Source organism: Hipposideros armiger, unplaced genomic scaffold (assembly GCF_001890085.2).
Source record: "Hipposideros armiger isolate ML-2016 unplaced genomic scaffold, ASM189008v1 scaffold_54, whole genome shotgun sequence".
Lineage (NCBI taxonomy): Eukaryota > Metazoa > Chordata > Mammalia > Chiroptera > Hipposideridae > Hipposideros > Hipposideros armiger.
In genome coordinates, this window is record NW_017731404.1 from 3,071,895 (window position 1) to 3,087,581 (window position 15,687).

The 15,687-nt window shown below is 45.4% G+C and overlaps 1 protein-coding gene across 3 annotated transcripts in view; it reads right to left on the reverse strand.

The window, feature by feature from the left end:
* ZFP64 (ZFP64 zinc finger protein) overlaps positions 1–15,687 on the reverse strand; it is a 77,210-nt gene that overhangs the window by 51,268 nt on the left and 10,255 nt on the right. For all 3 annotated transcript variants that reach the window (XM_019640985.1, XM_019640984.1, XM_019640983.1), the window contains exons 3-5: positions 9,258–9,419; positions 8,078–8,140; positions 4,267–4,518 (exon numbers count right to left, since the gene is read on the reverse strand). In XM_019640985.1, coding sequence (XP_019496530.1) covers positions 4,267–4,518; positions 8,078–8,140; positions 9,258–9,419 — 477 coding nt within the window. The remainder of the gene's footprint in view (positions 1–4,266; positions 4,519–8,077; positions 8,141–9,257; positions 9,420–15,687) is intronic.

The window sequence follows — 15,687 nt, forward strand, 5'->3', positions numbered from 1 at the left end:
CAGCTCAAAAGAGTAGGATTGTGTTCCAGCTTTTTGGTATAAGGCTTAACGCATCACCAGGAGCTGCTTAATACATACAATGAAAGATGGCAGGAAGCAAACGTAACGAGCTTTGAGAAAATTGAGAAGGCCAAACCTACATAATGCTTTGTAGGCCTAAATACCAAGAGCATATACACTAAACTCTAGAACAAGGAATGGTAAGCTATAGACCATGGGCCAGTTCCAGCCCACAGCCTGCTTTTGTCAATAAAGCTTTATTGGAATACAGCCACGCCCATTTGTTTATGTGTTGTTTATGGATGCTTTCAAGACAGAGGTGAGCAACTGTGACAGGGACCGTATGGCCCACAAAACCTAAAAATAGTCACTATCTGGCACTTTATGGAAAAAGTTTGCCGACCCCGCCTTACATGTTTTTAACCTTTTCTTACACCATCAACCCTTTTTTCCCAGTTTACTGAAACCCATGGACCCTTTCTTAAATACACAGAGTAAACGAATGCTTTGATACACAAAGTAAACGAAAATAAAAATCAATAGGAATACAAATGAAACCAATGATATTGAAATAGTTACTACGAAAATCAAAAGAAAAAAATCTGTGGTATGGCAATGGGTGGGTTTTATCAATACATTAAATAATAAGATCTAACGGCGGGTCTAGACACTACAATCGTTTCTAAATAAAGAAGAGTGGAAAAGATTTTGATCTACCGACAACATCCGTTATGAGAAGATCTGGGATTTCTACTGACAATAATTCATATGCACCGTTATCAGATTGGCTGCCTATTTTCATAATTAAGGACATATCAAATTTCAGTACCAGTTAGTGAAAATGAAGATGTAAAATGTTTTCCCTTCCAAGCTCATGGACCTCCTACATGCTATTCATGCATGAAGATGTCTGTGAACTCAATAAGAGTCTCTGCTCCAGTATGTTCTACTAGGTTTTTCCGTCACACCCCTGCCCAAAGTAGTGACAATCTGTTTGCTTTTTATTTTTTAAACAAGTCAGCAGAGGTGAAACCTAGAAAAACCAGATCTCATAGCTGAGTTGCAGAGCTTAACACCACTTCTGACATGAACGCAAAGAGTTTAAACCCCTTCGTCCTCTTAAATGAGTCATATTGGTGAGTAACAGTCCCACTGGACCATAAGCTAATGGCTGTGTTTGTTCCTGCCCATTAGCTGATCCCCAGTGTCTAGTACTAGTGGAGGCTTGATGAATGTTGAGTGAATAAGCAATTGACATATCTAAGCTGACAGACAGATGGTTCTTGAGCTTAGGTTGCTACTAAGACGATTGACAATGTAGCCAATCGATCAAAGTGAAGGAAGGGCAAAAACAAAATCCTATTAAGTTTACATTTGTAAAATTGTAAGTGCCACAGATCTAAAAAGGGAAATGAACACTCCATGGAGACAGTGCACAAATGGCACACACTTACATTTTTAGAAAATACATGTTTTCTAGACCCGTTAAAGATGCTACTATAAATGGTAACTGTATCCTTCTAAGTCAAAATGATTCTGAATCACTTTCATAAATGAAACCTTCTAACTTGGGCTGCGGCGATTTCTAAAGAAAATCATTTGGGCATCAGTTATGTCAATGTCTTAACTTGCTGTAGTAGATTCCAGAAATGTCCCCAAATCTCCTCACCGCCCACCCTTCCCTGTAGCATGGCCTCTGCCATGTATGTAATTATGCACACTCTCCTGACCGGGGCAGGATGACTTGCCATGACCTCAGACAATAGGCTCATTCATGTCATTGGAGTTAGCTGACGGCATGTTATGTAGACTTGACACAAGTAATGGCTTGAAACGGGCTTGTGCATTGGGGTCTGCTCGCTTGCACCTCTGTCATCCATCGCCATGAGAAGGTCAAGCCTGATCTAGCCTGCTGATCCCAGGAGGAAGACGACAGATACGTGGCGCAAAGCTACAGAGCTGCAGCCAAGGCCAGGGGACAGCAAGCCCATGGCCAGCAAGTCTCAGATTTCAGATTTGTGAGCCTAGCCAGGATCAGCAGAGCTGTTCAGACAAAACTCAGCTGATCCCCACGGATATAGATATTGGTGTTGAGACATGGAATTCTGCTATAATGGAAAACTTAACCATGTAGCATTGGCTTTGGGTCTGGGTGGCAGGTAGAGGCTGGGAAAGTGGCAATGCACATTATATAGTGACAAACATTTGGTAAAACTGTTGCCTGTGGTAACTTAGAAGATAGAAACTATTCCTCTTGAATTTAGGACTTGGTCACAGAGATTAATTCTAGGAAGAACAGTGAAAGTATGTTACCAGCTAGCTGTACGTGATAGGTATCACAAGAAAGAGACACACTCAAAAGAGAACTGGCCATTTTCTAAATGGAATTTAGAGAGAATAGAGAAAAATCAAAGATGTGCTGGGTGAAAGTTTCTCATTTCCAACCAGCTACAGGTTTGCAAAGTCAGACAGAAGCCCAGGGACAACGGTCCAGGGGTCTCAGGGGGAAGGCTGAACGAGAAATGACAGGTGTGAATGCAAGACTTTTGTTAAAATCTCCAAAAGAATGAAACTGGTGCCAAGTAAGTTCTCTTGGTTGCACAAGGATTCCTAGAAGTCTTGAGGGATTCAACCCACAGAAGGTTATATGCCCAAAGTGCTTATAATTGGCTGGAGAGGAAAGGGAAGTCTCCAGAAAATTGTGGATGTGGCTGTTGGCACACTGATACACAGGAAAATACCAGCAAAGCTGTCACCAACCTAGACTAACACAAAACGAAAAAACAGTCCTCAACGTTCAGTAGACAAGAAGCCATGCTAAAAAAAAGTTTCTCCAAGGTACATTTTCAGCTCCTTTTCAGAAGTGGGTAAGGAAGGTGATGGAAAGGAGGCACCAGTAGACAGAGTAAAATACCAAGGGGCTGAGCCACGGCCCATCAAAAACCATTCCCCATCCGCGGGGGCGGCGACCTGGGAATATTTGTCCAGAGGGATTTCAGAAATCTGTGGACCAGTGACTGCCAAGTGCCCCTGTTTAGAACAGCAGGATTGCTGTAATTCTCCTGACTCTGTTTCACCACACTGTACATTGGGAGTGTGGGCACAGACAACTTGTCTGCTCACTTCAAAGGTTGTAGGTCAATAGGAACCATACCCAAGCCCTGATGGAGACCATAAGATCCTGGTCTTGAAGCCCTATCCCATGACTGGATGTGACTTGTGGGGCTCTTAGGAGACAGTGAATGCATTTGCATGTCAGAGAGATGCGAATGGTGGGGTAGACTGTTGCTTGCAAAAGTGGCCCCAATTCTTTATCCCTCCTCATATCTCTGTCCCTTGCCATGTAACTTTGTGGTGACCTCCCACTGTGGGTAATAAGCTCAGCCCCATCCGTCGACACCAGGCCCAAACTATAACTTGCTTTAGCCAACGGGCTGCAAGCAGAGGTTTGAAATGGACTTACGCAGTGGGGCGTGCGTGCGTGTACGTCTGCCACTGTCACGAGAAGGATAGGCCTGGGGTAGCCCAATGGTGACAGAAGGAGGATGCGAGATACGAGTATGTAGAGCAGAGCCAGTCCGTCTCAGCCCAAGATAGCCAGCTAACCTACAGCCAGATCCCCAGGCAAGGTCAGTGGTCACTCAGCCAAGGTCAGTGGACACCCAGCCTTCTCCGCACAATTAAGCCCAGTCAAGATCAACTGAGTTGTCTAGCCAACCCCCTGCTGACCTGAAGTTTGGGAGCAATAAATGCTTATGATAATATACCACTGAGCTTTTGTGGTGGTTGTTACACAGCATCATTGTATCACTAGCTAATGGATACACTTGCCCAAAGGAAAACATACATAATTTGTTACCTACTCGACTGAGTTTTTCCATCAAGCTGTCCCATGCTGAACTAATCAGAATATACTTAAACATTTAAGTGAAATGCCTAACCAGCCATTATGCAGAAATTCATTAAAAATGCATTCCTTATAACTCTATTTCATTTAGTGTACCTCCTCCATTAAATACTAGTGAGTAAGTTATAAAGTTACATAAAGATACATATATATATATATATATTGTTATAAACTTGATGTTTCCCCTTATTTTACTGAGACAGGTACTTCCGGGCAGATGCACAGCAAAACCGCACAGGACAGGTGACCAAATGTCCCCAGTCCATGGACTTCCGTCGTGACTATATGCTTTAAGATGCTGATGGCTGAAGCAGGGGGGAAGTGAGGAGCACAGAGCGAGAACACTGCGAGGGACTTACCTGTGTGGGATCGCAGGTGGACGGTGAGCTGGCTGGAGTTGCGGCTGGCGTAGGGGCAGATCTGGCACTTGAAGGGTCGCTCGTCGGAGTGTATCCTCAGGTGCTTGTTGAGGCTGCTGCTGTCGGCAGCAGCGTAGTCACACGTCTTACACTTGTACGGCTTCACGCCCGTGTGGCACCGCATGTGGGTCTTCAGCTTGTCCTTCCGGCTGAAGCACTTGCCACAGACCTCACACTTATGGGGTTTGTCTCCTTCAAACACACACACAGAGGACATCAGGAAATATAAAAATTAAATATAAAAATATAAAAAATAAATAAAAATATAAAAAGGCTCATTTCCCGCTGCTTTGGGAAGAGTAACACACAGTCACCAAAGAAGCTTTAGAAAACTCCCAAAAGCTGGATGGGTGATTGGCAAAGAGCTAACATCTTTGGGGTGGTGGTGGTGTTTCTTCTATTTTCTTTTATTATTATGCTATTATTGGTGTTTTCTAATTTTTCCTACATTGAATCTGAGTCCCTCATTAAAACTAAAGGCAACTGAAATAAAATGTTAAAGTGCAGCTCAGTAAAATAAGAAACTGCTTTGTCTCTTTTACCCATTTTCTCTCTTTTCCTCTTCACAACAGACATACCCTAAAACCTGCAACCCCTATGTTTTAGGAGCTTATGGCTGACCAGCAAAAGGTTACATTTTTTTATTTTATATGGTTGTTTTTTTTTAGCTGAGCCATCCTGCCACCTGTTGGCAGCTCAGTGGCAGCACAGCTCAGGCTGGGAATCGAACCGCTGTTGCTCAGAGCTCAAACTCTTGAGCGAGCTCTTAACCAACTGAGCCACTCGGCCGGCCTGAACGATTACATTTTTTAGCCTCACTCGCAGTGATCTGGGATTCAACAACAAAGTCATCAATGGAATGGCAGAGATGGTAACTGTGTCCCTTTCGCAAAAGGAAATTGCTTGCTTTATAACTTTTTCACTTTCCCCTCCTTGTTGCCAGCTGTAACCAGACATGAGGGTGAACTGGCAGGTGTGGGCAGGTGAGGGCAGCCCACCTGCAGAGGGTGGATAATGGAATAGAATGGACCCTAATGCCAGAGAAGGAACTTGTGATCTCATAGGACAGAACCACCTACCTGCCCTAGGTCGGGTACTTACCTGTGGTCAGTTATGAGGGAGACATAAAGCCCTACCTTGTCTGAGCGGGTCTCTGGGTTTCTTTGCTCTAGCAGCTAAATCTGTGCTCATGATACACGTGTCAACCTGTCAGCCCTGAATAACTGCTAATTTTTTAATGTATATTTTTCCAATTTTTTTTTTGTGTGTGCCTATGTATAAGGTGTGCTTTTTTGGTACAAAAAACTTCTTGGCCGACATCAATTTAAACACTGTGCCTGTGAATGATTTTATTTCTTGAAACAACTGGGATTAGAACCCAGGACTGTCTCATTCTCTCAGCCAAATGCAACACTGCCTCCCCAGTGACTGCTTTCTTGCACTTAAAATAATTTTGATCACCTTTTCACCTCATTAGTACCCACAATATGACTTTTAAGGCTGACTTATTCCACTCTATGGATGTACTGTAAATTATTGAACCAGTTCCTCACTTGTCCATCGAGATGAAGTAGATATGAACTTATTAACATGGGAAGATGTCCAATAGTAAATGAAACACAGCAAGTTGCAGTGATACAATATTAATAAGAGATACAAAAAGTAAATTGTGTGTGTTTTTACGCTTGGTACAGGCATGCCAAAATCTACGAATGAGTCACACTAGACTATTAAGACCGGTAACTTCTGGGCATGGGATAAGAAGGAGGTGGATGTGAGTCAGTATTTTCACCTTTTACTGTATATGTCCAATATGTATTTTGGCCAAATCCTAAATAGCAGCCAAGTGCTCAGACCAATTGTCAGCCAAAGCTGATCGCTGTCATCATAGAATCACCATCTGGCATTTAAGAATGTCTGAAAGTATATTAAGGATTATAATTTCATTATTAAAAATGTTAGTAGTCAAATTTAAAAATCCAGGAACAATAATTTCTCATTATTGTCAGCTGCTAGGTAGCTCCTGGGGTCGCCATCCTGTGTACGAGTATTTGCAACACTGGGCACGTGCTGGCTAGCTAGCTCTGCGGGTAAAGAGCCCTGCTACTCTTGTTCCTGGCCGCGACCTCGTCTCTGAAAGTAACTAAGGTAAGGACACCTTTTTGTCAACTCTCCGACTTGGAAGATGTTGATGGAGACACTGCAGTTCTGTAGAAACCATCCTACAAACCCAAGCTCGGCTAACCGTATGGAGAAGATGTGCGGAAATAGACTGGAGGTCGTTGCGCTCACTTATATTTTATGATGCCTCCCCCGTCCTCATTAATAATTACAGCCCTTTACTCTTGCCCTGAAGACTATCCTACGCTTGACTGACGGCACTCCAGCATATGAAACCCATGTGGAGAGAGTCGCTGCTTACCAGTACTAGAAACTTAATAACTTAACATTCTGATAGTTAGAATAAACCCAAGTGACATGACATTTTGAGGTTGATGAGAGGGGATGGTGATCTAAGGGCAACAAAGCAACAACGGCCATGGCCAAGGAATAGCAGAAACAGCTGCTGGATATTTCATCTTCCAAAGGCTGAGGCTAAAGTGTAGACTTTGGGCAATGAGTGACACCCAAGCCAAATTTCAGTGTGTCCCTACTTTACACAAACTTATACTCTTTAAATTGATACATGTCCGTATCATTGAATTAAGAGCATCTAATACTCTGTTAAAAATAGCCTACAGTGACACTGCCCTCCACAGCTAAGATGCTGAACAACAGCTCAACCTGGAGCTGGGCTGCCATGAGTCGCCGGCGACGGCGTGGGCTGCAGTCCCTGTGGCAGTGGATTGCCATGGGCTACCGTGTGTGGCCAGCAGCCAGCGTGAGCGGCCAGCAGCCGCAGTGAGCGGCCGTCCAGAAGCCGGCGACTGATCTGCCTCGCCAGAGAAGAGCGCAATGATGGTGCCAACTTGGGCCAGTGAAGCAACGTCCTCCACAACTAGACTGAAGAACAAAACGACAGCAACTTGTCTGTTCCCCTTTCCCCAATTCCCCAGCACTGTTCCCATCCCCCCAATTTCCCAATAAAAATCTTTAAAAAAAAAAAATAGCCTAAAAGCAATTTCCTGCCCATGCAGAAAATCTGGGAGCCATAAAAAAATATACCTTAAAGAAAATTAAAATCACTAGAAATAATCATGATTTTCCTTTTCCATGCATCGATCTTTTTCTCTCCTTTTAAAAAAGGAAGTATTTATTATTGTAAATTACCCCTTCAAAATTGCAAAAATAACACACACTTACTGTATCCAATGATAAAATGTAAAGATACATAAAAGTTACTATTCTTCCCTCCATTCCTCTCTTTACAACCACCTCTCTCTCTCTCTCACACACACACACACAAACACACGCACATGCACACGCACAGACACATTTAAAGAATCCTCTCCTTAAAATGCGAATAGGTGCATTTGAATTTTAGTTAATTCTGGCAGATTAACTTCAGCGTGGCTGTAGCAATTCACAGTTCCACTAGCTAAGTTTACTCATACTTGTTCCAGCCCTGGGTTTTATTGCTTTAAACATTCTCTGCCAAAATCGGATGTAGAAACAGCATCTTATTTTTATTTAATTTCTATTTGTATTCCGGGGAGGTTCTATGTCACATCATGTCTCTGACTTGTGTGGATCCCCCGTTTCTAGCACTGCGTGTGTTCAGCGCACATGGGCCAAAAAAAATGATGCTTACCTGTGTGAATTTTTAAATGACGTTCCATGTCCTTCATGCCATAGGCAGTCTTGAATTGGCAACCTTAAAAAGGCAAGGAAAGATGAATTACAAAGGGAAACAGAGTAACTTTAGAGTGGAGAAGGCTGGCCGAAACTCCCATGACTAAATGATGACAGTTAATTCCACAGTAACAGGACAAACAGATATCACGTGCCTCCTGATCTGACCAGGGAGGTCATAACATCACATCCGTGCTTCCTGCCCGAACTGCAAAACCTAAATCTAATCATGAAGGAACATCAGACAAACCCCACAGGAGGGAACCTCTTACAAAATAACTGGCCTGGGCTTGGCAAAAATGTCAAGGTCACGGAAGACAAAAGTTAAAGGAAATTCAAGACTCACGAAAATGAAATGCAAAGCGTGATCGTGAATTGGAACCTGGACCAGGGGAAAAATGTTTTTCTTCTGATATAGAGGGCATTAGTGAGACAACTGGTAAAATCTTAATAAGGTTGGTAATGTGATAATAGTGTGTATAAATGTTAATTACCTGGCTTTGATGATTGTACTGTGGTTCTGTAAAAGAATTTCCTTGTATTTTCTAGGAAATACACATTGAAGTACTTAGGGATAAAGGGACATCATGTCTGCTACTGACTCTAAAATGGTTTGGGAGGAAATATATGTATACATAGAAAGAACGACAAAGCAAATGTAATATAAATCTATATCTGTATCTATCTATCTATAATATATCTATATTTTACAAATGTAATATGTTAACATTTGGGAAATCTAGATAAAGCGTATACAGAAAGTTTTTATACTATTTTTACAACTTTTCTGTAATTCTGAAATTATTTCCAAATTAAAAGTTTTGTCTTTTTTTTAAAAAAAAGAAAGGAAAATCTTTCCTAAGCTATAGCACAGACAGGAAAAAAATCACAGTAACATGAAATTCTCATGCATCCTGTTTCAGTCTCATGGCTATAAAAGTCTTAGAGACCGTGTATGGTGACCAGGGACAGGGAGAGAGAGGCTGTATGTGATGATGCAAATACTGTGGGGCTCTGACTTTTAAGCCAGGCAGTTTGGAGCACATCTACGCCTAGTTGTTCAGAACTCACGAGTTCGAGCCCCGGAACCCGTTAAACGTCACATCCTTGACACGAGAAAGACACAATGCTGCCTTTACCTGGATAGCAACAGTTAAGCCTTTTCTGAGCAGGTGGGGCTGTGGGCTTTTTGGCACGTGACTTGGCAGGGAGAGAGATGACAGTGGCTGTCTGGTTTTCATTGCTTTCCGTGGGTAGATACGTTTGATAGCCATGTTCAAAAACAAATTCTGGAGCTGAAACTAAAAGATAAAATGATTATTAATTCTCATAATATGAACACCCAACAGCTATTCCCTGTGCCTACCTTTCTTTGTAAAGAATGAACATGTTAGCTTGCTTTCCTGGTCTCCCTGGCAGCTTAGGGGTGATCATGTGACCTTGTTCCAGCCACTGAGGCACTGGAGAACACCTGCTGTGGGGCTTCTGTAAAAGATTGTCTCTCTAGTTTAAGGCAGAAAGAGAGGCAGTTGAGGAAAGCTCATCCTTGCTGCCCTGGTTGGCCCACTTCCTGTCTTTGGATATGCTGGAGTGAGGACGTGATGCCTGGAACGGTGGCAGCCATTCTGTAACCATAGGGGAGAGAAAATCAGATGCTGGGCCACAGCTCTGAAACCATCCAAGTCTGGACTTATTAAATAAACAAGAAATGTCCCTATCATTTATGCCAGGTAGGTTTTCTGTTTCTTCAGCCACATGGATCAGTAGTTTCATAAGCTTGACCACAAAATCCTAACAAACAACTGGAAAGGAACTGATTGAGGGAATTCTGGGCAAAACTACAAGCACTCTCTAAGAACACCAGTGCTCTTTAACACAAGTACTCCTAAAAAAAAAATCCTGTGTCCTCACTGAGGTTTTGAGGAAAAAAAGAAGAAAAAAAGAGACTGAACATGTTTATCTTTATAAAAGATAAAATAGGTAGGCTTAAATTTCTTTCTTTTTTTTTCTTTCAAAAAATTTTGTGACTACTTTGTTAACGAAGTTGATGGTTTGCGGTTTGGAAATATTTTCTTCCTTTATTACATGTAGTTCATCACACGGAGTGTTGGCTTCAAATGAAGAGTAAATATGACCAACAGGGGCTCATTTTCTGGGCAAAGCTGTCAGGCCAAGAGGCCCGAATGATGACTCTGAAAGCCCTATTCTGTTTCCCAAATTTGTCACGAAGGCACCACCTTGGATATTTTTCCATTATATTTACAGAATATACTTATTTAAATCAACACAGACCTGACATCACTACCTATTTTTGGCTATGCCTGTAGCAGTAATATGTATCCATGCCACAGGTGTGAGGTGCTAGAGTTTCTCTAAAAACAAACATCTTCCTCCTTCTTTGAATCTAAGATGTTATAGATTGTAGGATGCACCATTATTTCACGTACGACAAATTTAAAAAAAAAGCTGCCAATTAAACACATCATAATGCAATGCTTTCATATTCCTTATTTTATATATATTGATATTCCTCAGAAATTCTCTATTTCTTGAATAAGTTCTTTTAAAGGTCTTTGGGCATTTGACTTCCTGACACTGTTTCCAGGTACTTCTGGGTATACGGTTACTTTTCATCTTCAACCTGAATCACCGTGTGATATCTTGGAAGACATTCTAAACAGCAATTAAAATCAACCCATGTAGTTCCAAATGCTGCACACAGCTCTGCCAAAGGGACAACAATGTGATGGGCAATGATCAAGTTTGTTCACGGGCATGCACAGATATTTTTTGGTGTGACTGCCTGTCGGTTGGCAGCAATCTCATTCTAGGTGCACCTCCATTTCAGCCACTGACTGTGGGTGAGACCTTAGTCAGTTACGTAACTTCTTTGAGCTTCAGCTGCCTCGCCTATTAGCGGAGATAATCACCGTGCCCACTTCACAAGGTTGCTGCAGAGTTTAAGGAGAGAATCAGAAGTTATGGTCGAGTCTTAAATGTTAGCCACTACAGTTGAGCAGAACTGGTACCAAAATCTCAATGGGAGTGATCAAGGGTGACCAGCGGTCCCTGTTTGCCTGGGACAGAGGGTTACCCAGGACATAGGACTTTCAGTGCTGAACTAGGATGGCTGGTCATGCTATCATGACTTTCTGCTCTACAACTTTGTGAACAAAAAGAAGGCTGGAAGGCACAGGGTGGGGAGGGGTTGTGGGTGTGGCCAGGTCCTCCCCGCAGCCCAGCTCCAACAGTCCTCACAAGCCTCCTGGAAGGTAAATGCTGAGCCAGGCATCCTCCTGTGTCTGAGCCTTCTTGACCTCCTGAGAGATTGGTTGGGCTTCGTCTCCTGTCTGCCTACCTGCCCCTCCACCATGGGTCTTAGCGTCCCTTTGGTGGCAAGTCACAGCACCCCGGAAACATAGGCGGTGTATTCTGGATATTAACCCCTTCTCAGGTATGCAGTTTGCAAATGTCGTCTCCCATTCTGCAGGCTGCCTTTTCATTCTGTTCATTGTTTCCTTTGACGCACAGACTTTGGATGCAATCCCGTTCGCCCACCTTTGCCTTTGTCCCGTGCTTTTGGTGTCTGCGGGAGGCAGCAGAAAGCAAAGGGAGCCAGGCACCCCATTGCAGGGATCATTTGGGGGATGGGCTAACCACACATAAGGTGTGAGTCACCCCAAAGTAGATAGCTCCTAGACTGCAAAGCGTTTGTTCAAGAGTTTGGGCTCTTAAGTCTTATCTCCTTAAGCCTCAGTTTCCTCACCTGGAGAATGGGGGCAAGTTCCACTCCTATCTCCTAGAGATCTGCTATGTCAAAGCGTTATTACCGTTGTCATTATTCATGGATTTACTCAGCAAATATTTATTAAGCACCTCCTGTGTGCCAGGCACTAGAAACACATCAGTGAGCCAAACAGGCAAAAATCCCTGCCTTCACGGAGCTCTGGTTGGGAGTGTGCAGGCAACCATTTAAATATATACTATTGGGTTGTTGGAAAAGTCATGATGCAGCTTTGCAACGAAAAACATAGAAAATCTACGTCATGACTTTTCCGACAACCCAATATATAGCTAATATAAATATATAGCGAAATGATACGGAGAAAACTAATTTTCCGGGGGGCACGCAATTTTAAGGAAGGCGATCCAGGAAGGCCTCAGTGAGAAGGCGACGTTGCAGCAGAGAACGTGGAAGCACATAATTATTAACAGTGTTCTGTTGCAGGTGTCTGGAATTCAACAGCCGACAAAGGGGCGTGGGGCACCCAGCACCCAGTTACCCAGGCGGGCTGCAGCCTCCTGGCTGGTTTTGCCAGGCTCATCGCTCCCACGCCTCCCTCACACGCTGCTTCTTTCCAGAAGCCACTGTGAACAGCGGGACCGGCAGATCCCCCCCCCCCCCAAAGCCTCCAGGAGGCCTTGATCACCGAGGGGCTGCTCTGAGTGTGCCCTTTGATGTTGGAGTAGCCACCCATTCCCAGGTTGGGGGGGGGGGAGACAGACAGAGAGAACAAACAAATTGACCTGGGACCAACTTCCGTCTCCACCGCTCCCTAGCTACGGGGTCTTGACCAAATCATTTCTCTGCTCTCCAGTTCTTTTTGCCAGTCAAATGGGGATGTTAGCGGTGACCTTGGCGCTTACTTACACCGCCCTGGTCCAGCAGACACCTGACAGGAGCCGGGCCAATGAGATCCGCTTACCCTGACATTAGGACCAAGCTACCACGTTTCGGTGTGGACTTCCCTTCTGAAAAAAGAAGGCCTAAAGCTTGGGCGCTGTCCCGTGGACACAGTTTCTCCGACTGTAACATGCACACAGACCATCTTGGAATCGCTTTAAAATGTGGATTCTGATTCCGTAGCTCTGGTGGGACCGAGGCTGGGTCTCTAACAAGCTCCCGGGCAGGGGTCGTGGTCCTCACGCTGTGAGCTGTGAGCATGCAGGGGGCCCGGATGCATTTCTAGCTTTGGGTGTCAGCCTCTGTGAGATCCAGCTGCGTCCCTGCCCTGAGTCCTCAGTTATTTCCTGTCTCCGTCTAAATAAAAATATCCTCTTTCACTTAAACTATAGCCCAAGTAAAGGTGTGTCACAGGCACAGTCCTCAGTAAAAGACAACTGACCAAGCACTCTAACTGGGAATTCACCAAACAGGAAAAAAAACACCTGCCAAACTGAAACCACAAATGGAACGGGGTTTCCTTTCCGTGCCCCTGCCCCCACCCCTCCTTCCCACTCCCAGTGCTCGTTCACTTATTCAGTCAGATCTGCTGAGCACCTACTGTGTGCCAGACACTGATGGATTTCCATCCTTTCTTCCCTTTCTCCTGGTCCAGCAGTGTTCAAACTTGATCACGTACCAGAGAGTCTGAGGCAGCGATCGTGGTGAAGTCTTTATAACTATTTCTAACGAGCTTGCTAGGTAATTCTTTTGCGCACCAGCTTTGAGAACTCCTGCTCTAGTCCAGCCTGACGAGGCAGTGGCAGGGGGTGGCTCTGCGGAGGGGCCCTGGCGACTGGGTTCCGCTGCTAAGCCCTCCTCCTTGACCCTTCTCGGTCCAGCTGCCCCGCCACACTGGAGCTGGGCACGTGTCCCGCCTTCGTCAGTGGGATCTCGAGTTTTGGGGGAAGCATTTCCTCCTTGACGGAGAGAAGCTGTCCCTTTCCCCACCTGCGGACATGGCTGAGTGAGGCCTTGGGGCATACAGTAGAAGCAGCCATCTTCTGGCCCTGAGGGGCATGGAGGGCACAGCCAAACGACAAAGCCCACTGTAAGGACAGCAAGAAGGTGCGAAGAACCCCCACCTGTGAGCTGCAGAACCCACCCTGGGCCTGCCCTGCCCTGCCCTGTCGTGCTTGTCCTAAGAGATAACCAGTGTCTCACAGTCCAGCCCTTTGCAGTTGAATAAGAACAATGGAGAGCATCTGAACAGACCCAGGACCTCAGAGATTGGTTCCGATTCCCAGGCCCCTGCTCAGTCCCACCCAGATGTTCTTCCCGGGGGCGGTGCCTGGGCGACTGCGCTTTTCACTGAAGCTTCAGGTGGTTCTTGTGAGAAACACTGCAGTGAGGCGTTTGCTGAGGGGCGCTGTGGAGTGGTCAAGTGTACAGATTCTGCAGCCAGGTAGCCTGGGTTTGAGACCCAGGTCTGCCACTTTCTAGCTCTCTTATCTTGAATAAGTCATTTAACCCCTTTGCGCCTTAGTTTGTTATTTGTACAGCGGGGATAATAATTCTCAGGAGTCAATGGATGGTTGTGACAAGGACTTCACAGAGTACTTAGAAAAGTGATTGGGGGCGGGCTCAGTTGGTTAAGAGTTGGCTTGGGAGCGGGAGCTCTGAGCAGCTGGGCCCTGGTTCGGTTCCCACATGAGGGCCAGTGACACTGCGCCCTCTACAGCTAAGATGGTGAACAACAGCTCCACCTGGAGCTGGGCTGCCATGAGTCGCCAGCGACAGTGTAGGCTGCAGCTCCTACTGCAGTGGGCTGCCATAAGCTAACGTGAGTGGCCAGCAGCCAGAGTGAGCCGCTGGCAGCCACTGTGAGCTGCTGTTAGCCACCGTGAGCTGGTGAGCCGCTGCCTTACCCAGGAAGAGCACAATGATAATACCAACATGGGCCAGTGAAGCGACATCCTCCACAACTAGACTAAAGAACAAAAGGACAGCGACTTGTCTGTTCCCCTTCCCCGATTCCCCAACGCTGTTCCCCTCCCCCAATTCCTTAAAAAAAAAAAGTGATTGGCACTTAACACGCACTACATAAACATTAGCTATTATTATTATTGTAGTTATTGCTGCCAGACCCTCCTGGCAAATGATTAAGTTTGTCTCACTGAATCACTCACGTGCTCAACAACCTTCAATGTCTCCCTGGCTCCTTCAGAATAAAGGCCAGGGATAAAGCGTGACTCCTGCCACACACCCCGTGTCATCTCCAGCCCCACCCCCAGGCCATCGCGAGGAAATGTCCCCTCCCACCATCTGCCTCCCAGAGGCAGGTGAGTCTGTCAGTTTCAAGGCTGATTATATGCTCGATCTGATTCACAGTTTCCCCCCCCCCCCTGACTTTCCCCTTGGGACCAATCTGTCCCATTAACTCTTTGCATAAGGCTGTGCTCTCACAGATGGCTGGGCTTGTGTGTCTTACAACTAAACCCTCCTCCCCTGCCCATAGGCCTGGAAATCTCCAGGGGCGAACATCTCCATTCTCTCAGCTCCAGCAGTTGGCACACACCAGTCCCGGGGCTGCCCTCGCCGGGTCCTCATGGTGGGGCAGATGCCACGCCATGCCACGCACGCCATGCCACGTACTTCATGCCCATTAACAAGTTTAATCCTCATCGCTGCCCTTTCCTCTACTCAGTCGGTAACTATTTTACTGAGCATCTGTGCTGTGCCAGGTCTGGTGCTGGGTGGCAGGAAATCAAGACTAATTAGGTTTCTGCCCGCAGGGAGACGAGAGTCTAGTAAACTAGAAACGAAACCTCTAGTCTACAGCCCATAGGCCACGGAGCCCCCAGGGTCTTTCTTTCTCTCTCTCTCTCTCTCTCTCTCTCTCTCTC